At 54.5% G+C, this 22,962-nt stretch overlaps 6 protein-coding genes across 6 annotated transcripts; 2 read left to right on the forward strand and 4 right to left on the reverse strand.

Moving 5' to 3' along the window:
• Positions 1–5,092: 5,092 nt before the first annotated feature.
• On the forward strand, positions 5,093–7,313 carry B0T26DRAFT_635496 (lysophospholipase; the record flags this gene model as incomplete). The annotated part of the gene is made up of 4 exons (XM_060436730.1): positions 5,093–5,589; positions 5,647–5,886; positions 5,981–6,625; positions 6,713–7,313. 4 exons carry the CDS (start codon positions 5,093–5,095, stop codon positions 7,311–7,313), a joined length of 1,983 nt encoding a protein of 660 aa, XP_060302419.1.
• A 424-nt stretch (positions 7,314–7,737) lies between these two features.
• Positions 7,738–9,909, reverse strand: B0T26DRAFT_759780 (uncharacterized protein; the record flags this gene model as incomplete). Its single annotated transcript, XM_060446377.1, has 3 exons — positions 7,738–8,685; positions 8,745–9,388; positions 9,475–9,909. 3 exons carry the CDS (start codon positions 9,907–9,909, stop codon positions 8,088–8,090), a joined length of 1,677 nt encoding a protein of 558 aa, XP_060302420.1. The 3' UTR covers positions 7,738–8,087.
• Positions 9,626–11,224, reverse strand: B0T26DRAFT_26053 (uncharacterized protein). The gene is made up of 3 exons (XM_060434037.1): positions 10,751–11,224; positions 10,242–10,558; positions 9,626–10,085 (listed from the first exon to the last, which is right to left on the reverse strand). The coding sequence occupies exons 1-3, from the start codon at positions 10,898–10,900 to the stop codon at positions 9,884–9,886; spliced, it is 669 nt and encodes a 222-aa protein (XP_060302421.1). The 5' UTR covers positions 10,901–11,224; the 3' UTR covers positions 9,626–9,883.
• A 3,439-nt stretch (positions 11,225–14,663) lies between these two features.
• On the forward strand, positions 14,664–15,648 carry B0T26DRAFT_25906 (uncharacterized protein). The gene has a single exon (XM_060434029.1). It carries the CDS (start codon positions 14,806–14,808, stop codon positions 15,529–15,531), a length of 726 nt encoding a protein of 241 aa, XP_060302422.1. The 5' UTR covers positions 14,664–14,805; the 3' UTR covers positions 15,532–15,648.
• B0T26DRAFT_25784 (uncharacterized protein) lies at positions 15,636–16,217 on the reverse strand. The gene has a single exon (XM_060434025.1). It carries the CDS (start codon positions 16,116–16,118, stop codon positions 15,765–15,767), a length of 354 nt encoding a protein of 117 aa, XP_060302423.1. The 5' UTR covers positions 16,119–16,217; the 3' UTR covers positions 15,636–15,764.
• A 579-nt stretch (positions 16,218–16,796) lies between these two features.
• On the reverse strand, positions 16,797–18,702 carry B0T26DRAFT_669949 (uncharacterized protein; the record flags this gene model as incomplete). The annotated part of the gene is made up of 3 exons (XM_060439125.1): positions 16,797–17,260; positions 17,334–17,500; positions 17,591–18,702. The coding sequence occupies 3 exons, from the start codon at positions 18,700–18,702 to the stop codon at positions 16,797–16,799; spliced, it is 1,743 nt and encodes a 580-aa protein (XP_060302424.1).
• Positions 18,703–22,962: the final 4,260 nt, after the last annotated feature.

Here is a 22,962-nt window from a genome sequence, read left to right on the forward strand (position 1 = left end):
CTCTCGCATGCCTCGGCCGATAGGGAGCCGCACTGTAGTGTTGATGCGCTTGCAGCCGTCGAGCCTCGAGGGTCCAGGGAGATATTGATGACAACGATTCCTGGAATCAGAACACCTATGTCGTCACCAGGCCGAAGATGCGAATTGCCGTTGATTGGACTGCAAGTGCCTGTGGCGTTAGAGCACATGGCCTCGGCGGCCGCGTTGGGCGGCTGGTCTTTGAGTGTTCTGCATCTGGAGAAAAGGGATAGGGGTAGGGATAAGGAGGGACAGGGAGGGGAGGTGTAAGTGAGTGAGATCCACTTTAAAGCCAGTTTGCCCCTGAATGGATGAATGTTTGTTGGCTGGTAGGCCGTGGATGTTTTGTTTCCAAGCACTTCAGCTCGGCTCTTGGAGGGATAACAACCTACCTACGTAGGTAAATACTTACCTTGAGTGTCATAGGCTTTTCGAACAGCTTACTGTTGAGTGTTTATATGAGAGTTAAACCAAGGTGGAAGTAGCTTTTCGGGACTCTACAACTTGAACTCAACGAACCTGCGGTTCAACCAAAACCTGCTCAACTGCATGGTACGTGAACAAGCTGGTACTGCCGGGACTGATATCAAGCCAATAGCCGTGGCCGTGTGCCCTCCGTCCTCGAAACGAAAGCTGTCATCACACGCCTGGGTGTGTTTTGCGAACCAAGCCGCTATGGACCGCTTCGTGGAGAAATTTGACGGGCGGCAGGTCGACGACAAGACCCTACAGATAATAGTAGTTCGACCGCCGTGAACCCAGCTTCCTGAGACTACTGAGAAGCCATCGCCATTGAGTAATAAATAAAGTAGTGCCTCTGCAGGTTCACGTTGGGCAACGTTCTATTTGTGCGACATACGCCTCAGTCTGCTGCTATGGGAGCTGAGCGTGAGGATCCAGCCACAAATGCCGAACTCCCTGGATCTTGTCTGCTTTCTAGCGTGACATGACATCTAATTGTCTAGCATGTATGGTACAAACGCGTTGCCATAAACCGAGTTAGTCAAAGCCCCTAGTGTACATCGAGGCTCGCTCTTTCCTCCTACTCTCTCAATACCCACCCGCTCTTTCCCCGTGACGGACGTGAGCTTCGCTTCCCTACCGCACCTTCCCCCAGAGCTCGACTTCTAGGTAATAGTCTAGAATGCCGGCCCCGTCTTCCAAGATCTTAAAACCTAGCAGGCTAGCCGAGCGGTTAAAGGGTGTGGTTTAAATCCCACTGAATGACCCGGGCAAGCTTCAATGCCGCAAAGAGAGCCATGCCCCCTGTCCCCTGTCCCAATTCCCCCGGGTTTAATTCCCAGGGCTGGCGTTTCTTTTTTTAAATTCTTTTTTTGCAGACTGAAATTTGTATTGTTTTTGCATTGGGATGGGGATTTCCGCTCGTTCAATCTTCCTCTCTGCGTATCTTTGGTGTCGCCGAGGTGGCCACAAGCAGAGAAAAGGGGGATCCGCGTATTTCCACGACAAACCCAAGACACCTACCTACCTGTCGAGGTGCGTACGAAGTAGTCAGATGTGAGAATATTCCCCTCCTTTGTTTATATTTGGCCAAATATTTGCAAAATCCTGCTGATATTACATGGCATTACAAAAGCATTGTTGCATGGGAATCACATGCCTACCTCGTATGCTCCCGTCTCCTTCTACATTGTCTCTCATGTACGCACGCTCACAGGCAAATAAGCAGGTAGCCAGACAGTGAGGGGGTGGGCCTTTACAAGTGTTATATAATCAGATTTGTTTCGACAGATGCCTTTGGCCCGTCTTGGTTGCGTTTTGGGTGTCAGAACTTAATTCTCGCCAAGGTAGGGTTAGGTTCTTGGCGAACTCGACCGGCAATTGACTGCCACAAGCGAAGCAGCCCACCAGCCAACGAGCGATGAGGTGAGATTAAATGGTTCGTTTCAGAGTTGTCCTCAGCCTCGCCGTCGGAGTTCTACGGTGGATAATGGCCCCGCCATGTCCTCTCTTTTTTTTTTTTTGGTTCCGCATTGCGGGTTTACAATCGCTTTGGAGTTCCATGCCCAGTAGAAGTACACGGTAGATTAAACTTCAGTCTTAGCATAGACTCGTCGTAGCTGCTGCTTCATCAGCCCTGCTGTCGTGCACGCTAGGTGAAGGCTAGCCATAGTATTTGGAACAGCCACCAGTGGAGTCTCCGAGACAAACAGGCCGTGAGCCATGGGCCGGTCCGTCCTGTAGTAGTAGTAGTAGTAGCACGAGCCGTAGGCAGCCCTGAGCAGCATCTCGACTGAGACATGCAGGCAACGACGTTTGCTCGACGAGACTGATTTCCAGACGTATCGCCGCCTCCTGGATCTTTCCGTACTAAAATATGTCAAGGAGGACATGCTCAACGGCAGAGCGGCAGACGCGGACCCGAAACTAGAATTGCTCACACATGCGTAGTACTGTGCAAACACGGATACGCTTTCCTCGGTTCGAGGGTAGGTGGTACGTCCGTCCCGTCAGCTCGCGATGCATCTGCCAAAGGATCGCATCGCACAGGGGCTGGCCTGTCGCGTCGCCGCTAAGCATGGCTGGGACTTGCCGGGGTTCTTTGAGGATGGGGGAGCAAGGGAGCTACCTAGGTACTCAGCAAGATGAACATGAGAAGAGAGCAGCGCCGAATGCGACGGCGGCGGGGGCAAGGCGGCGGTCTCAGTCATTCTCGGTGGCCTGGGCCGTTTCGCGAAACTATCCCCTTGCACCGCTGCGGCCGGACGGCCTCAGCCTCACGGCCTCAGCCTCCTCTGCTTTGGTAGCGAGGGCGTGCTTTAACGGCGGGCCGGGGACGTGGCTGGGGGGCCGGAATAGCTGGTCAGGTAGGGACGGAGTACTGTACCCGCCTTCAGTTTCGTGGAGAACACCTATGACGCACTGAGACGCCCCAGATGTTTTGCGGATTTACGGACCTCCCCGGAGTTCTGCAATACATATAAAATTAATGGAAGGGGGGCGGAAATCTGATGTCTGAAATCGGCATAACCTGGAAGAAGAAGAGAGAAATGTTCGATTTCCCTGCAGCCCTGCTTGCCGCCTCAGCCGCTAGCGCGAAAGATCGCCTGCACTTCCTTCCCTCGGGAGGGAGCTGAAGGGCATGTAGATAGGAATTGAAGGATTCATCGGCATGGACCAATGAGGGACACCTGACAGTCCCGAACAGGTGGTGGTGGTGGTGGTGGTGGTGGTGCGGGAAAGCTCAATTTCAGGCTTGCCAAGAGCTGCCCGCCCTGCACCGGGGCGTAAATGACTTGCGGTAAGAGATGGGATTCATGGGCAAATCGGATGGAGTGTTGGTAGGGAATCTCTAGCCTGCGCAGCCCTAAGGAAGGTGCGTATTCCGTATTCCGTATTCTGGGCCGGTCTCTTCCTTCCTTCGTAAGGTTACCTAAGATGTTCGGTACCTAGGTCGGGAATGTCGGTCGGGATCTGCACAATGGACGTGAATCTCCCCCTAGGCAATACGAATGAGTCAGTCAAATCGATTTGGAATGGACTTACCTTAACTTGCCTGCCCGGGCTGTCGCGCTTTTGAATAAAAACCCCGCCCAATCCAACTCTAAACACCGCACCAACAAAGTTCCAGCGATTCCCAAACATCTATCCCAACATTTGAAGCGTTTTGGAGTGCGTTGTCGGACTTTGAAGATTGGATGAACGGCCCCCTCCCCACCTTATACTGTACAGTAATCCACAAGAAAAAAATAAGCGCCTCAGGTTGTTTCCCAACTGGCCGTCCAAACAAGCTAGCCAACCTACGCGGCCCACACAATATACGAAATTCTGTCGCCTTTCTGATGGTGGTGGGTTGCACACCCGCGCGACCCGAGAGAGAAATGGAATGGAGGAGTGGAGAAGAAAGAAGCCAGCCAGCCCCAGCCGGGCAGGAGACGAGGGCGGTTCAGAAACACCCGGGAGGTTGGCCTGTCTGTCCGCCCGGCCCCCTCGCGTATTAATTCATTCCATTTCCCATGATGCACATCAGACACACAGACACACACACGCTATTCTGTACCTTTCAATAGTGGGCGCATACCTTGCGGCCTCGTGATGCGCGGCATAACGCTGTACGTACATATTCGTACTGAACCACCGCTCAAGCACACCCACCCAGACCCAGCCTGCCCAGCCGACCACAAACAAACCCACACGCGACGTTCTGTTTCCTATCTCTTCTTACGGGCTAACCTCGGGGCTGGACGGGCTGGACGGTAGGGTAGGTAGGCGGACACGATAGGATAGCTGACGATCGTTTCTTTTTATGGGGAACGACAGCCCGCATGATTGTCACCCGCGTTCCTCTCCCTCCCTCTCTGAAGAAGAAACAAAACGGTTATCCAGCACATCATAGTCACATTCTCTTAGGTTTTTCTTCTTCTCTTCTCTTCTATCTTATTTTTTTTTTGCGGTGACATTTTATTTATCATTTGTTTTATTTTATTAAAAAAGGGGAATTTTTGTAAGAGAAAGAAGCGAAGAAAAAAACGGGAAGACAAAGAGAAGGGATCCCTAACCAACAAGGTAGCTCGAGAGTCCGAAGTCTGTCTCCATACCTTACCTCTCAGACTCCGAGTACCCCGTCCGTACCCGTACCCGTACCCGTACCCGCGGAATCCATCCGACATTCCCTTGGCGGGTTTCGGTTTCTCGGTCTCGGTCTCCGCATCCTTTGATTCGCCCGCGGCCGCGCCAACCAATCCTCGATTTCCTTGTTTCCGATTCGGAATCCTCGGGCATTTCTCAGTCGTTATTATTATTATTCTTGCGTGCCTACTACGTGCCTACCTAGATACATACTTGCTTCGTTCGCATGGTATTATTGCCCGAGGTTGGGTGCTGAACTACTTTTTTGGCTGTCCTTTAATTTCCTTTAATTTCCTTTTTTGGGGGCTTGCTTCTATTCAAATTTAATTATTTCCTTTTCTTGCTTAACCCAATTTCCGTTGCCGTGGCTTGCTTCTCTTGGAGAGGAGAGGGGCGAAAACGAAAGACAGAAACATATTACGCTAAAATAAAAAAACACGACAAAGGGAGAGGGTGAGCGCGCACCGCCCTCGTCGGACCGGGAATGCATCTCCTGCGCGTCACGCTCCTCCAAGCGCTGCTGCTGCTGGTTGCCTTTGCCTGCGCCGAGCCCATCAGGAGGATACCGGCGGACGCGGCGGCGGCGGTAGCAGTAGCGCGCGCGGCCCCGGACTCGCCGAGCGGCAAATATGCGCCCAAAGTCGTGCCGTGCCCGGCCGTGAGGCCCCGGATCCGACCGGCCGGCGGCGTGTCGCCCAACGAGACGGCTTGGCTGCAGCTGCGGCGCAGAGCCACGGTCCAGCCCATGATCGACTTCATGCAGCGCGTCGGCATCCCCAACTTCGATGCCGCCGGATACATCCGGAGCGCCGCCGCCGCACCCGGCATACCCAACCTGCCCAATGTAGCCATTGCGGCGTCCGGGGGTGGCTACCGCGCCCTCATGAACGGCGCCGGCTTCTTGGCCGCCGCCGACAACCGCACAACGGATGCCCTCGCGAAAGGGGGAATTGGCGGGCTACTGCAGTCGACCACATATTTGTACGCACATTCCCCAGAAAATACCCCATGCATGGGCGGGTACTGACTTCTTACCAGGGCTGGCTTGTCTGGCGGCGGATGGCTTGTCTCGAGCATCTACGCCAACAACTTCAGCAGCGTCGAAACGCTGCGCAACGGCCGGAAGGACAGCAGCATCTGGAAATTCGGCAATTCCATCTTCATCGGCCCCAAGGAGTCGGGCATCGACATTTTCAATACGGCTGAGTACTGGACCGCTGTCGCCCGCCAAGTCGACCAGAAAGACGAGGCGGGCTTCAACACCAGTCTTACTGACTAGTAGGCACCCCTCCTCATCCCCCTCCCCTCATTGATCCTCGTGAAATAAAAATGGGGTGCTTATAAACTAACCCTATGTGAACGATAAACACAGCTGGGGACGTGCTCTGAGTTATCAGCTTGTTGACGCCCCGGACGGTGGTCCGGCATATACCTGGTCCAGCATCGCCGAGGACGAATCCTTCAAAAGGGGCTTAGTTCCTTTCCCCATCTTGGTCGCCGACGCCCGCGCCCCGGGGGAGACCATCATCTCCCTGAATGCCACCGTCTTCGAGTTTAACGCCTTCGAGATGGGCTCCTTCGACCCTACCACATTCGGCTTCACACCGGTGAATTACCTCGCCTCAAACTTCTCGGGCGGTGTAGTCCCAGCAAATGGCAAATGCGTCGAGGGCTTCGACCAGGTGGGCTATGTCATGGGCACTAGCAGTACGCTGTTCAATCAGTTCTTGCTCAACAACATCAGCTCGGTCGCGAGCGTGCCCAAGTTCGTCGTCGACGCCATCGAGAAGATTCTGGAGGACCTGAGTGACGACAGGAACGACATCGCCCAGTATGCGCCTAACCCCTTCCTGGGTTGGAAGCCCGACACCAACCCATCGGCCGATGCGGCCGAGTTGGACCTGGTCGATGGCGGAGAGGATCTTCAGAACATCCCTCTGCACCCCCTGATCCAGCCGTTCCGCAAGGTCGACGTCATATTCGCCGTTGACAGCTCTGCCGATACCATCTACAACTGGTACGTATTACCCTCGTCCCTCTTACTGAGAAAAAGAAAACCGAGCAGCAGACACGACTGACCTTGATATCTTTACCTCCAATACAGGCCGAACGGCACGGCCATGCGGGCCAGCTACGAGCGGAGTCTCGGGCCTCTCGCCAACGGGACGCTGTTCCCACCCGTTCCCGACGACAAAACCTTTGTCAACCTGGGGCTCAACAACAAGCCGACATTTTTTGGGTGCGACGTGCGCAACTTCACGCTGCGGGGGTCGCAGTCGGCGCCGCCGCTCATCGTGTACATTCCCAACGCGCCGTACACGGCCTCGAGCAACGTGTCGACCTTTACGCCGTCGTACACGGACGAGGTGCGCAACAACATCATCCGCAACGGCCTCAACGCCGCGACCCAGGGCAACGGCACCCTCGACGCGAACTGGCCCACGTGCGTCGCCTGTGCCGTTCTGAGCCGCAGCCTCACTCGCTCCGCGACCCCCGTCCCGGCCGCCTGCGCCGACTGCTTCGCCAAGTACTGTTGGACCGGCAAGCTCGATCCTGTTGACCGCGGTCGTCCTTACGAGCCTCCGTACAAGATCGCCAACGAGACTGCCTCGGCACTGTCCGGCGCCGGCCGTGCCGTCTTCACGGACAGGGCGGCATTGTTGTCCTTGGCCGTGGGCTTGGTTGCGCTCTTGCTCGCTGTGTAATGGAAGATGCGGCCGCTGTTTGTCCGGGAATTTCACATAGTAGACGATTACGAGCACCTCTCTTTCTGTGCGCATGTGTGTGTGGGGGGTATTTTAGCACGCCCGCTTGGGGTGTTGCGCTGCGTGTTTCGAAATTGATTAGCATTTAGCGGTGTTTAGATATCATATTGCTTTTGCTCTTCGCTTCCAGTTCTCTCGTAATTTCTTTCCTCGCCTGTTCTGACTGAAAGACTTGGCCTGTCCTGCTCCCGTCCTCAAGCGTGGGAATTTCAAGCCAGGACGACTCACTTGAGGCTGTCAACAAAAATGTAAAACTATTGCCAAGAAACAAGCAATTACAAATCCAACCGTTCAGTGTTCGTGGCAAAAAGGTATCTCGTGCGTGAAGGGGGAAAAACAGCCCGTATATTGTAACGCCTTGGGGAGCGGGAGATGGGCGTCGGTTTATCTCTGCTTTTATAAAAATATAACCAATATCGCGTCTTGCCGGCTCTCTGACCTCTCAAGAGCCTCAAGCAATCTGGGTATTAAAAAACAAACATCACACCTTTTTATACCACACAAGGAAGCATTCCTCAATACAACCCCGACAAAAGAAAAAAGGGGGGAAGAGGGCTGAAGTAGGTACCAAGAAAGAAAAATCTCAACTCGGTACTGGGTATAAACGCGGTACCAGTAGGCCTTCGAGTGTCGGCTGAGACACTAGGAGTACTGAACGCCTAGACAAATTGCTGAAGATTGCTAGCAAATTGTCGAAAGAGATGATGGATTTTGTCATCTAAACGTATTGCGGTATGGACCGTCGACTTTCACTTCTTTAATTCCTTCAGGCATGGAGCGCAGCCATTCAGCCCAGCTATCCATATTGATGGAGTCGTCCGAAAGCCGGAATGTCAAAACCATATTGGCTCCGCTAGAGGGCGAATCAGGCGTGTAAGGTGGCAGACCTTTTTGCATTGGGGCCAAGAGGATCGATGGTAGTTTCGCACTACCCGAGATCTGCGTATGAAGCGGAGACGGAAAACTAGTGACCATTTCTTTCTCGGGGCTCTGGTCCTGGATGATTTTAGGGTACAGAGAGAGCAGTTCGGCGTGCAACTCTGCTGCTGAGAATCGGTCCATATACTTCTGACTGGCCCTTGTCCGTAGCTGGGTAGTCAAGGCACGAGTGAAAGCGCTTCGGTCAATGAGCTTGGCATGGTCCTCGCTGGCCGATGCAGCAATCAACTCCAACACACCTTCCTTCCGGACCATCTTCGACGAGGGGTAGTACGCCGAATCCATTATGATCAATGTGTCCGAGCATGCGTCCTCGAGGATTTGCTGAATGCCACTCCATCGAATGGTCGTTGTAGGATCGGCGTGCTTAGAGCTGGAGGGCAATGTAAGCCTAGGACCAGGCACACGCACGTTTTGGCAACGGGCACGAACCTCGCAAGCACCATTTCTCGGTTGCCATCGAGATAGCTATGGCCACTGTAGTAGAAAATCTTCAGAATATCGCGTTGGTCTTGGTTGTCGATCAAGTTATTAACTTCCCCCGAGAGCCATCTAAACGAGCTGCGACACCCATCAGACGACGGAGGGATCGCCTTGATCTGAAACGTATAGTTGTAGTTCCGTTCGAGCACACTGCCCAGCTCCTCCCTGGCCTCTCTGGCCTGGAGGTCCTCATCGTCCTGCCAGTGCACTAGGAGCACCGAGACACTGGTGTAACGGCTCCGGTAGGGGTTGGCTAGGAACCTAGACGCGATTCCCTCGAGATCGGGCTTGAGGCTGTCGATTCCAGGCAAAGCAGCCATGTTCACGGCTTTGTCGTGGCGCGGTCCCGAGGGAAGGGGGGTCCTATTTTGCAAATCCGAGAGTGAAGTCCGGCCAGGCTGCTGCTGAGGCGGGGATACGTCAATGTCCATATCCTGTGGGTCTTCGGTGAAAACGGGCTTGTTAGAGCTCAACTGTTGTGCCGAACTAATCGGCCGACCGCTGAGCGGTGGAAGCGCCTGCCTGGCTGGACTAGGCGCTGTAAACTTAACCGCCGCCTGTTCCCACGACATGTTGTGGTGGTTTGGATGGCACTAAACGATCGCGAGGCATGCGTGAGTAGCCCGCCCTACCGAGCATCTGACACCGGACGTGCAGGGAAGCGAGACACAGAACTTACCGCAACCCTTCGCCGGCGACAATCTAGGCAAGCACCCATCTTCCTAATCAAGGCTGCCCTCTCCCTCTGCAGTGGAGAGAGCGGGCCGGTTCGCCGCCTGCTCGCCCTGCGCTGCGCTGCGGCATCGCTTCCGTCCTTGACCGAAAAAACGGCCTGCGTTACAAAGGTTGGCGATGCCTCGGCGCTGTATCCAGAGGACGCTGTTTCGGTGGAGGCAAGCGTCGCCAGGGTTGCGATAGTTGCCGTGGTCGACGTCGACGACGTGGTGTCTTTCCTCGCCGGAGGGGAAGTTCCGCCGGGCGGGTGGGCGTGATTTCCATGGGCAGTACTAATGCTGAGGCCATTGTGTTCGGGGCTGCCCGGGGCATGTTGCCCAGAGCGAGTGTCATCAATTTTCTTGGGCGGCGCCTCAGCCAGGTTGGGAGCTTGATGCATTATTTGCCTCGCGCGTCGTTATTAGTTGCGGCACACTCCCATGATCGAGGGGCGCCACGGCCCTACGCCAGCTGGGTTCCGCACTCCTCACTCCTCGCCCACCCGGCCTCAGACTGGGTAGCTCTTCTTTTTTTTCCTCCTGTTTTATTATGCTTTTCTTTTTTCGCTTCTCTTTCCTTTTCGTTCTTTCCTTAGCGGGATGCCTCAAGTCTCAATGCGAAGCATAATGAGAAAGTGAGTCTCGCACTCTCGTGAATGATGGTTCACGGGGGTGTGGGAGGGGGGGGGGGGGGGGGGGGGGAGGGAGAAGAGCTAGAAACACGCGCTCTTACAAATTATGTAGAATTTGTAAAATATTCCGGGTGGGCACTCGGTGAGGACCGGTCAAGCAACGGCGGAATTGCAGGCGGGACTCGAGATGTGACGGGGTGGGCTTGGAGTTGCACCACAGCGAAGCTGGTTCTTTTTCGTGCTGCACACCTCGCTCCACGTAGGCCGAGTCCGGAGCAGCCCAGGGTATCCGTGGCAAGGTAGGTAGGTAGACTAATAATGCGCGAAAACAAAACAACAAAAACACCCTAGAGAAACGGCAACCCCCAAAAGCAGACAAGAATCCGTTGCGGCGTGGCTTGCAGGATAAGTCCGGCTGCTTAACTAACTGTCAACCAGACGCCTAAAAATGCGATGTAGACCGCAAAGACAGAAAAGGAAGGGGAATAATTTAGGTATGTACAAAAAATCAAGACCCTTGCAGTGACTGAGGGCCACACAAGAAGAGACACGACGAAAAGGAAGCGTGAAAGAAGCAGCGGCGACGTTGTACAAGAATCAATGGGCTTGCCTGGGGAAGTAGGTAGATTACCCATGCGCGGATAGCCCTCCAGTCGGCGGCAGGAAGGCGTGGCGGGCCAGAGTCGGGGATGGGATGAGACCCGAGCGTCGGTCGGTACAGAATATAGCGGGGGTGCTGGCCAGAACGTGACTTGGCCATCCAGTTCCACTGGGACGAGGAAACATCGACGGGACTCGCGGTAGGTTTGCGCGTAGGGCAGTTTCTTGATAATAAGTACAAAATAGTGCTAACTGATCCCCGGGCACGTGCATCAGATGCTTCCCACTCGCCTCAGATCAAGGCCCTCGGATGAAGGAACCTAGGTAACCCTACCCTAATACCAGTGTACCTTATAATGCTCAAGATAACCAGATAACCTCGATACCTCAACTGTGCCAGCCAGAAAACCCACCCCAGCAACACGAGAGCATTGCCTGAGCGCCTCTCACCCCCCCGGGCCCCCGCACTCCCCTTTCCCCCCTGCCATTCCCAATGGGTTCAGGTAGGGCGACAAAGTCAGTAAACGAGCCCTTTAATTTTTTCAAGTCGCGCGATAGGCCTGCGCTGTAATGATTCAGTTGAAGAAAGCAGCCATCCAATATACTTTTTCGGTCACATACCACGTGGACCGGCCACTGTCAGCCTGCCACCTCACTCACACCTATACACCGGCGGGCCAGTGAGTGGTTAGGACGACGGGATACCTTCCATACAGTCGTCGCAAGTGAGGTGTCGCTCCCCCACCTTCCATTATCCCCCATGCAGCTGCGCTACGCGAAGACCGATTGTCACGCTTATCCAAGGCAATTGATGCTCGCCCTAATGCTCTGCCGAGACGCCGTTCGCCAGTCACGCCGGGGGCCTCAGCCAGCGCTCTACCTTGATCGATCCATCAATGCTGCTTGGACGGCCTGTGGGTGTGTGCTCCGCAGTCTCCATTTTCTGTATGTCGAGTGCCCAATGGTGCGGTGAGAGTTGCGGGTCATGCCGCTAGCCTCGCCCACCTTCAGTATCCACCCGATAGGCCAACCCCGGCTCCGCACGTTGGCTCGGCTGCTACGGCAGATTACCTAGGACGCATCCGTGCTACGATATCCGTACAGTACAGGGTCGCTGTCATTGACCTGGGGGGTACCTTATAGACTCAGCGAGCACGGAGCACACCCACACTCCCGCACTCCCGCACTCCCGTGCCCTCAACAGACATAGAACCTACGAGCATGTACAGATCCTTGGGGGAACAAGGGTCGCGGACTGGCTCACCTATACAACCTAAACCTAGTAGTAGCCCGGGGACGAAGGGGCGGCGGGGCGGTGGGGGATCGCAGCGCGGCCTGTGAACGATGTCCTCGGGAGCCCCAAAAATGCCTTATAAAGGAGGGCGGCTCCTCGGAGCCCCGGACGGTGAACCTGTCAGAATCAGCGCCACCTCCAGGCTCTCGTTTGGATAGGAAAGACAGGTCGACAGAACCCCGAGCAAGCCCCAGCCAAGTCTTTCTCAAGGTTGGGTAAAAATGCTTGGGGCCGCCGTCCATGTACAGAGAAGCTACAAGTGGAATGTAAGGTAGGAAGGCAGGAACCTATGGCACCCTGCCTGTCATCCATCCCACCTACCTAGTTCTAGGGAATACATACATTGGTTCAACTCACCTCACCTGTCTTGACCCGTACTGTCCATACAGTACATACTCGGTGCAGGCATGGAAACCTTCGAAGGCGCTATTATAAGGGGCTACATCATACCTTACCGTCTTCGGTATTCCGAAGGCAGACCTGATGCTTTGCCTGCCTTAGTATCCATACCTACCGTACCGACCTGAGGTAGATGGGCACTCGGTCGCTAGACGTCGTTCGCTCCTTCCGCCGCCACATTATCCGGTTCACGATCCACCGCTGCTAGGTCACCACTTCCCTACCCCTAGGTTGTACCTGCCAAACGGTACTTACCACTAGAATTTTCTGTGGTAATCTAGCGCCAGCCCACATCCGCCCACATTTCTGTGTCGATAAGCCACATGGAAACTATCGACGGAGCTCAAGGCCAACTTCCAGGTTTGCACTTTGCAGCTTTTTCGGGGCTTCAGATTCGTCTGCACACCAGTGGTCGCCTTGAATTCGATTCGATGAGCAGCAGCTTCATCAGCTCAGGTACATGTACCACTGTTGACTCCTAATACTAGACTGTATGTCCATACTGTACATACATACCGACCTTACCCTCGAAGGGAGGAAACCTGGAACCTCAGACGCTCCGAATATTTATCGCACTGCACGCATTTACCGTTAGTCAGCACTACCAGGTACTTACCTTCGCGGAGTGGATGCTGCGCGTCCTGTGCTTCGTGGAACTATCATGGAAACTATCGAAGCCGCCCAGGCATGATGGGAGCCCGAGGCCAAGGCGTGATGATGGCGGGCGAGTAAGTGTTCACCAAGAAAGAGCCTAGACTAGAGAGCTCGAAAAGATTCATGGGTAGGGAGATAACCGACGGCCCCCCTCCCTCATCCCATCCCATCCCCCGTCGTGCCGCATTTCCAATAACCACCATCACGTCTCATTTGGCCGAAGCCCTCCACCAGCCGCCCTTCTTCCCTTCTCGTCTTTGTGCTTGGCCAGTTTTGTTGCAACCTCTTCCTCATCTGTCAACGGGGGCGGCGTCTCGGTCGGCCCTCTGGTGTGTCCACGACCCACGCCCACTCGCGCCCCCATGTACCCATCGTCCGTGAATGGCTGGCTTTTGTTGATTTTTCTGGAAGCGGGTGGGCATCACTGGTGGAGCGTTCAATGGCGCCCAAACTCCTCGAGGTCAGCAAGAAGCACGCCTCCATATCCGTACCTTAGGTAGCCACATACCTACCCTACTGAGGGTCGGGGTACAGTACATAGATACCCGCCCTGCGCCAAGTACGCAGACCGAACGGATTGTTACAAACCGACCGAGTCTGGAGCGTCCAATGGGCAAGGGCACTGGATGTTGGCAAGCAGCCCAAGACCGCCGGCCGTGGCTCGGTGGCGCTCTCGAACCTTTCGACTCGACGTCGATGGCTAAAATTTCAGAAATATCTTGACTTTTCCGTCCTATCACGCCCACCTCCCTCCTGCGGCCGCGCATCTTCAGGTTTCATGAGACGCATTAGCCCTGTTACCGTATGTCCAGTGTTCAAGTAGCAGAGCATGTATGTATGTATGTATGTATGTACTTACATACAATATATGCGCAGTAGATACGCAGCACGCAGCACAGTACATACATCTCGGCCTGGAATCTCTATTGCGGTTGCGGTCCCCTGTGGAGTTTGGGGGTCGAAAGGTCGACCGTCGACGAACCCAAAGACGAGCCCTTTCTCGGACGGCCTCACTTTTTCTCCACACGCCCGCTCATCAGTGGTCCTTTCATCTCCAACTTCATGCATTGATACCTGTGATACCAGACTTCTCCAATCAACCGACCACGGCTTCTTCGATTGTGTTATTGCTTTTTTTCTCCCCTATCCCTCTCTCCCTACCTCTCCCTTCGCTTCTCCTCGCGCTCTTTGGCCCGTATTCTCACCTCTTGCCCCTCGCTTTTCTGCGGCTTGGCACCGAATGAGCATCCCACACAGTCCAGATGCAAAATGCTGGGAGATCAAGCCGCTGTTGCATTCTCCGTGTGTGCCATAAAACACACACCTTGCATGTCCTCCGGTACATGCTCTCCGCGGTCAACCCCGAGCGGCGGGCCAATCCGCTCCAAGTCTAATACAAAACGAGGGGGGCCATTCCGGGGTGCCGCCAGATAGTTGGCGGCTGGACGGGCCTTGATTATCGACGTCCCACATTGGTGCAGCAGCAGCAGCAGCACACGTCTTAGGACCTATAGACAAACATACTCAGGCTTCTATGCCGCCGTCTGGTCTTGCCATGTCACGCGAGAGCCTCAATTCGGAGTGAGGCATTTCTCGTTCGACTAGCAACAGCTCGCAGGAGAGCCTGATGCCTCTCTGCCAATACAGATACTAGCTGGCAAATATTAAGCAGAGGGAGTTGAAGTCATCCAACCATACATGTCGCAATCCGCCCCAATATGCCCCATGATCAAATCGGATGGATACAATCAGCGAGTGGAGGGCGTGGGAAAAAAGGAAGAAAAAAACATCAAAGTCGTCTGTTGCATGATCCTAGACCGAGTTCTACGCCATCAAACTGTCACAGCATCGCCGCCGGAGAACGTTGTGGATTTCCAAGCCAGCTGCCTGAACCAGGTAAGCTAATGGCGATATATCGGGGTTTTTGGCGAGATCCAAGCTCGCCTATCAAGAGTCAAGACAGCCATGCAACTGGACTTGAATATACCGCCGAGCCCGCGGTAACGATATTCCAAACTGCAATATCAAGCAACCTCCAGCGAACTGCTGAGATATCACTGAATTTCTTGATTGTGTCATTCCATCGGCCAAACTGGGCCCTCGATGCGGGGTCGCGCAGCCTCGGTTTTGATCCCAGCTTGAAGAATATCTCCGCGCGAAGCTGTCTAGCCTCCCACATTGGCCACGTATGTACAGCACAATGCATACCTACCGATGTACATGCCAAGCCCGGTTTGGGGGTCTTACCCGCTCAACGAGTTCTAGGTTACAACATGCACGCGTTCCTACTTGGCAACCAACCACAGCTCTTTGGGATTGTTGGATCCGTTGGGCAGACAAGTCGGCATTTGTGCCCTCAGCTCAGATGCAGCTACAGTGGAGCGGCGAGCACGTTTGTCGCGACCTGTCAACATGTAATCTGTCAGCCTCTGGAATACGTCTAGAGTTGGACGGGCGCTCCGACCTTTGGAGTGTGGCGCCTTCAACATTTGGCCCTCGGCCCTGAAGAATCGCAACCTCGTGACAGCCTCAGGGAAATGTCGATGATCAGTAACGGTAGATTAAACGTCCCGACGGCCCCCACCTCGGGAAAGGAGCAGGCATCACATGCCAAAGCAAGGGAGCAAGGCGTGAATTGTCTCGCCTTTCGCCCAGGCGAGTACATAAGATAAGAGAATCACCACTCCACCGACGCCAGATCTTCTTTACTGCGGCCGAACACCAAGGCCCAGCCTTGATCTCTGGACTTGAACCTGAATGTTATGCTTTGTGCGCCTCGAGTCCCTCCGGAAGCCGTGGTATCTGACCTGTTTCTCTCAAAGCTGGCTTTGGCATCTGCCGGGATAGCGAGCAGCGTGGCGGTTGCTGAGCTCTTGAGGACCACCACCTTCCAAACTGCCGTCTGAACTACGATCCCTAGGACAAGCATTGCTGATATTGCCACTTGTGTGGCCAGGAAGGCCAGCCAAGGCAACCGGATGCAGACATAGCTTTCACTCACTGACGCAAAGCCATACTCTGTTGTTCCCATGGCGCGAATACTAAGGGGTGAAGTATGCAGAAAGATGGCACAAGTTAGCAAGAGGGCACTTCTCCAGATGAAGACATTAACGTTCAAGAATTCACATGAACTAAAAGTATCCCTCGGTGACTCCGCACTAATAACAGCCCAACCGCTGAACAACGACAGGTGACAGATAAAGCCATCGCTCGAGGTCAAACCCAAAAATGGTGGCTCACCTGTTCGTCAAGCTAGTAGCCAGATTATCCATAATATTCATAATCGCCGCGGCCGTGTCGCTCGTGGATCCCGGCAGAGTTGCCTCGGAAGCTTCGAGCCCCTTTTTCCTGAGGATCGCCACACCCAGGGTGTCGGCAGCTGCAGTCGAGCCTGCTATCCTCGGCCCATACCGGGGGACGAATATGTTCCGGAAAACACGGAGCGTAGGTAATTGTTGAGTAAGTGCATCCCATCTCTTTGCACAGAGTACTCTCTACCGTCGAGGAATAAATATAAGGCCTGGTTGGGTCGTGGGGAGCCGCGCTCGGGTGAGACGCCCTGCGTTTGTTCCTCCGATGCTGCCGCGGATGGAGATAGGGTCGTGGACGAGTTGACCTTTACCGACACCGACACGCCCCGAGACGTCGACACCTAGTACGTGTTGACACAGAAGTGCAGCAGTACCTCGGCGGCATGGAACGAGCCAGCCTAGTGTTGACTCGAGTTGGCAGTCTGGCCGGTGGTGTACACGACGAAGAAGTTTGCAACGGCGCTAGAAACCCCGGCGTCCAGGTTGGAGAATGCCAGACTGGCTGCAGCAGCAGGGAGGAGGAAGCTGTCCTGACCGGTCTCGACTGGTGAAGGCGCCGACATGTTCAGATTGCAGGTGCCGGGGCTGCCAATGAGAAGCACACCATTCGGGAGGCTCGCGTTGTGGACAGGCCCATCGATGCCAGCCCCCAGATTGACACCCAAGGCCGACGGCTTAGTTTGGCTCGAGACGGCAAGTTTGTCGGACACGTCAGCCACGGCCGCGCAGACGGCGAGCGAGTTGGAATTGCGCCAATGGCATTCTCCCGAGCTGCGGGAAGGCATTACGTGGGGGAGCTCTTCGCCAGGCGCATGGTACAACCCCAGCTGGATGGCCTGTTTCTCTCGCAGGTCTAGGGTGTCTTTTGGGGGGGGGGGGGGACACGTCCCATTCAGCGTCTACCGCGGAAAATCAACACGGGGCGGGTGTCTTACCGCCAGCAACTAAGTTTGCCTCCGGAAGATACGACTCGCTCCTGGCCACAGTTGCGGTGCCGCCGCTCCCTTCGACGAGATGGGTGGGATAGCTTATGGCTGCTTGGGTAAGGGGCGCTGATGCGAAGCTTGTGAGCAGAACCGCAGCTGCAGACATGCCCAGAAACCTATTGCATATGGTTAACGACACTAGGACTTGCCCGAAGCAAGGAAGAAAAAAAAGGGGAGAGGGAGCTGAACTATGGTCCTATCCCTACCTTCCCTTTTGCGTGGCAAAAAGCTTTGCACTCCCAACGGGTCCCCAGCCAGCGTCGTCGAATGCCTGGAAGTCCGATAAGGGCCTACCAGCCCGGGTAAACGAGTTCCACTTCAACTGTGCGAGACCCTCAGCTAACGAAGCTACCATTGCAACTTGGCATATTGCCGTGAGAAATGCAACGGGCACGATGAGGGGGACGGCCAGCGGCCAGTTGGGAAGGTCGTGTCCGTCATAAATCTTCAACAGCACGGCAATGGGCGCCAAGGAGACGATGCTGAGAATGCACCACAGTATCTCGGCAGTCCAAGGACGCCAGGCCCCTCGAGAATCGCCGCTCTCATGCCGTGTTTCTCCATTACCTTCGACGACGGGCACGCCCTTCCTGCGCCGCTTCCGCTGCAACCACCGGCGAAGCCAGGCTAGCCGAGCCGGTTCTTTGGGGGGCGACGGAGTGGTCGCGGTCCTCGCTAGCCCGGTGTTGTGGAGCTCGTCCTTTGGTTCCGCGCCAACCAAGTCGAGGTAGGCGAGATCTTCATAGTGCATGAAGGGGCCGTGGCCATCGCTCAAGGGGCTCCCTTCGCTATGGTGGATGACCGAAGGGATCCGAGGCACCGGCGGGGGGGCCTGCCCGATCTCGTCTGCAACGCGCACCGGAGCCGGACCGTACGATGTCCGCACCGGGCCCCGCCCCAACGAGACCTCCCGTGCTCGCGCCTCTGCCAGTTCCCGCTGTGCCTGGCTCCCGGTTATCTGCTGGAGCGTGATGGGTGCCGCGTCCCGGCCGTTCTGGGCGGGCACTGGGATGTGTTGCGTCATGGCATCGGGGATGGGGCTGGCAGGGGCGTACCACGATGGCTGGCTCTCGATGGCTCGGTCGCTGTGCTGCTGCCACGCCTCGAAATCATACGGCGGGGCCGGCATGTCGTCCTCAAGGTCATCGAGCCAGGTTTCGGTGTCTGTTTCCACGACTCCTTGAATAGGGGGGAGGCTGTTGTCGCCGCGTTGTTGCCGATCGTCCACCATGTCGTGGCGGATGGAGCTCGCGGGCGAGACATCATAGCCGTGTGCTACGTCCTCGGGGATATCCTGCATCGGAATGTCGTGCCGCATGGCAGGGGAGACGTGATGGTGATGGACAAGCTCTGGGGAAGGTATCTTGCCAGCTGCCGAGCTTGGTAAGGCTGCGGCACTCAACAACGGACGAAAGTTGACAGTCCTACGGAGAATGTTGCTGATGCTAGAGATGATAAGTAGGGCTGGCGGGCGGACAGGAGGTAAAGACGCATGGCAGAAGTATCTGAGAGCCCGGGCAAGTGATAGAGTCGACTTGGCGTCGGTGGGGGCACAACTCTTCGAGGTACCGGTGGTATGGCTGAAGTTGTGAAATGGGGGGGAGGGGGGCAGGGCAACAAGGTGTGGCCGAGCAGCAGTCCGGCTTCAACGTTGGCCAGACATGATAAAGGCAAAGGCAAAGGCAATGGCTACGTGCAACAAACGAAGCCTCATGCCAACCTTGGGTGCTAAGTATGAAGGACGAGTGAGTGCCCGTCCGAAACCCAAATCCAGACCCAATCCAATGGGCAGCTAACCTTCTACTAGTCTAGTTTGGCCGCATATCTCGGCGGGCTCGGACGGTTTCGCATCTGGGATCTCAATGGTGCCTCCCGGGGCGCGGGAGCGGCAGCTTTGCCTACACGCCTTGTTGGGAGGCATATCACGCAAAGTTACCGATTAACCGCCTAGTCAAGACGGCGCGAGCCTCTCTCTCCCCTCCCCCTTTCCTGACATACCTTACTGGCAAGGGTTTTTGGATGTTACGACATTACTAGATATTCGGCAGTCTGGGTCTTGGACTACGAGGCCTACAAAACTGTTAGAATGGAATTCACACCGATGAGGGAGGGAGGCGACATATATATGACTGGCGGGCAAGAGACAAAGAGCCGTATAGCCCATTTTGCTCTCCCCCTCTTATCGCTCTCGAGGGCTAAATCAGTTCATTCACAGACACGCGCGCGCAGCAGCAGCAGCATATGCCGAATGCTTGACCGGTTCGGAGACGGACTGCGGAGCGCGAGAGAGGTCGTCGAATAGTAAGGCAAAGAATTCTGCTGCCTAAGGTGGAAGGGATGCAGCCTCGAGATTGGCTGCCGAAGGCTACCCTGGAATACCTTGGACCAAGTCACGGTACAGTACTACTGGTATTAACTGGGAGGCGTATCCGTGGACCAACCTAGGAGTGGGTCCGCCCGCCATAACTGTCTACATTTATTTAGAGAGTGCGACTGTAGCTCATCGTCTAGGTCGTCTCGAATAGTTGGTGGAGACGCTGGGAGAGGGCAAACTTTGGGTAACGTTTCTATGTTGTTTGTCGCACGGCGTTGCGTTGTTGGTGGCTGTCGTGTCGGTGGAAAGAATGGAGCCCCCGCAATCAAAAACAAGGTGAGGCGTTCTGACGCTGCAGCGAATAGGCGTTAGCCCTGTTTCTTATGCGTTACACAAACGCCGGGCATAAGTAACCCGGCCTCAAGTACTGTACGTATGTACTGTTTGCACGTACAATACATACACCACTGCCTTACAAACCTCTTCTAGTCCCCCTTCCTTAATCCTACTAGGTCTCTTGTTTAGGTTCATCCGTGGCTAACACCAATGTCTGTACCTCGGGGCAAGCTGTCCCAGTTCTACTCAGACGACACCTCTTGCATCGTCTCTCCATCGCCTGTCACGATGTGGCTGTCGCCAAATAAGCAAATGCCGAAGACACGCAGGTGGTTAAACAAGCAGCAATGGACGTCTTGTCCCAAGCCTCCGCGCTTGGCCCCCAAAGTTCCATGCCTTGCCCGCATTCCCTTCGGCTAGGCAGCCGTCTTTCGTCTGGGTAATCCGAGCAGCATACGGTGGCTCCAAGGTGCCATCCATCCATGGGTCCGAGGGAGATACCAGTCCATCAAGGGAGTTAACTCCTCGCCTTGGACGCTGAGACCTTGTGGCATGGAGACTACCTAAGCTCGGCGACCAAAGCAGAGGGACCGCTCAAACTCTGCTATATACATATTTCTGTCCAAGCTAAGGATCCCAGAGCCTAGACATGAAGATCAGCCTAGACATGAAGATCAATATACGAATCCCACCAACTTACACTCCAATCCCTAAATATTTTGTCGCGCGCATTCACAGGGCAACAGAAATGAAGCATTTGATGCAGGGAGGTAAGGCTTGAATTGTCTGAAAAGGTCTAATCTTTTGTTTCCTTTGGCAGGACCAAAAGTCTCTTTTTTATAGTTATGAATAGTGGCAAAAGCTGGTGGCGAAGAATCACATAGCAGCTTCTAGATCTTTCTTGCTCACTAATCCCAATATTGTGACACACCCCCCAGGTCAACAAGTGGTAGGTTGTTGCCCTGACTTACATAGGAAAGTGGTGATAGTTTTGTGGTGTTGTAGGCCCACAAGGCCTGTGTATTGTAGTGGCTTATTCGTCCCTTTTAACTAGATGTTGAATGTCTTGGAGGTTCAACATGGCCCTGAAGTGCTCGAATTTTTGCCGTGAGAGGTTTTTGGTCAGGCCGTCGGCAGGCATCTCGCTGGTAGGTAGGTATTGAAGGATGAATTTTCCTTTCTTGAATTCCTGCTTCATCCACATGTTCTATATATCCACATGCCTGAGCCTAGTGTTGATTCTTTCTCCTTCATTGACTACCAGTCGTATCGTCTGGAGGTTGTCGCAATAGAGCTTGAGCGGTTCTTGCAGGTCCAACGAGATGTCTTTGAACAGCCGTTCGAGCGCCATGGCTTCCGAGGCTGTGCGTTGTAGGCCTAGGAGCTCGGCTTCGGTTGTTGACATTGTAACTGTGGCCTGTCGACTGGCTTTCCATGCAATCGGTCCACCAAACAGGGTCATAAGGTAACCTTGTGATGACCTTCTTGTTTCTTCATCGTCAGCAAAAGAAGCATCGATGCAGATGACGAGGGCCTCGGTGGCTTCGTCTCCGTAAGCCACAGATAGGAAGCGTGTGGCGTAAAGGTAGGCTATGGCTTGGTCGGCTGCCTTATGGTGTTCCGGCGAAGGGTTGGTCAAATGCCGGGAGAGCTCTGTTGCTGCCCTGGCCACATCTGGTCGTGTGATTACAGCCGGGTAAATTATGGAGCCAACCTTCTCTTGGTACTGCTTGATGCTCTGTGGTGATGCCTGGCCGCGATATTTGGTAAGCTGAGCTACTGGGATTGGTATCGAGGGAAAGCTTGTTCGAGTTCCATTATCGAGGGTACCGAACTTTGTAGCAATCTTTTCAATGTAAGAGTCTTGGCATAGGAAGATTCGACGATTCTCTCTTTCTCGGAAGACTCTGATTCCAAGGAACCAGTGTAAATTTCCTTCGTCTCGAACCTCGTATTTGTCTTTGATCTTCTTGATCACTTGTTGTGCCTCTGCTTCGTCTTCTTTCCTGTACATAACAAGAATATCATCGACGTAGAAGAGCAGAAAAACCTTGTTATTGAAGAAGATACAGGCCTCCTCTGATGACCTGTTGAGTCCTAGGGTCTCGAGGAAGCCGGCGAACTCTTTGTACCAGAGGAGAGGAGAGTCCCTGAGTCCGTAGAGAGCCTTGTCGAGCTTGAGGGCCTGTCCTAGTTTCTTAAATCCATCCGGGAATTCGCAGAATACATCGCTGTTGAGGTCGCTATTAAGAAAAGCATTGACCACGTCAAACTGCTGGACCTCAAGGTCGAATCGTGCTGCTATAGCCATGGCGGTTCGGAAGGACTTTGCGGCCAGTGTGTGGGCGTAGGTATCGTTAATGCCCTCTTCCTGTAGGTCTCCTCGAACGCAGATGCGGGCCTTGCATCTAATTAATTGCCCTTCTTGGTCGAATTTGTAGGTAAAGATCCACTTTAGAGGAAGAATTCGGCCGTGTGTTTGTTCTCGTTGAACTGCGCGCCATGTTCCTTTGCGTAGGAGATTTCGTATTTCTTCTCTGCAGGCCGCCTTGAATTCGGGTCCCTTTGGGTGGTTTTCAAGGTCTTTGTAGTTCCTTGGTACTCTAACGAGGTCGTCTCTGTGTGGCATGCTTTTGGCGGCTGCGGTAAAGACTGCGTGGAATGTGTGGTGCAGTCCTTCTTCTTCATTGTAGAAGTTGAAGTCTTCCGGGAAGTTGATAGCATTTACCATCTCGCCGCGTCTCTTCCGTTGTTGTGCCTGTGACTGACGGCCTTTTTCAGTCTGTTGTCTTTGCCTTCCACTTCTTCTCGGCTCTGCGGGAGCCTCTGCTCCGGCCGGGAGAGTGTGGCTTTGGGTTGACGGCCCTGATTGTGTTGGCGTTTCTGTTAATTGGTAGGGTTCGCGAAGTCATACTCGGTGTTCAGGAA

The sequence above is a fragment of the Lasiosphaeria miniovina genome, assembly GCF_030549165.1.
Source record: "Lasiosphaeria miniovina strain SMH2392-1A chromosome Unknown B0T26scaffold_1, whole genome shotgun sequence".
Lineage (NCBI taxonomy): Eukaryota > Fungi > Ascomycota > Sordariomycetes > Sordariales > Lasiosphaeriaceae > Lasiosphaeria > Lasiosphaeria miniovina.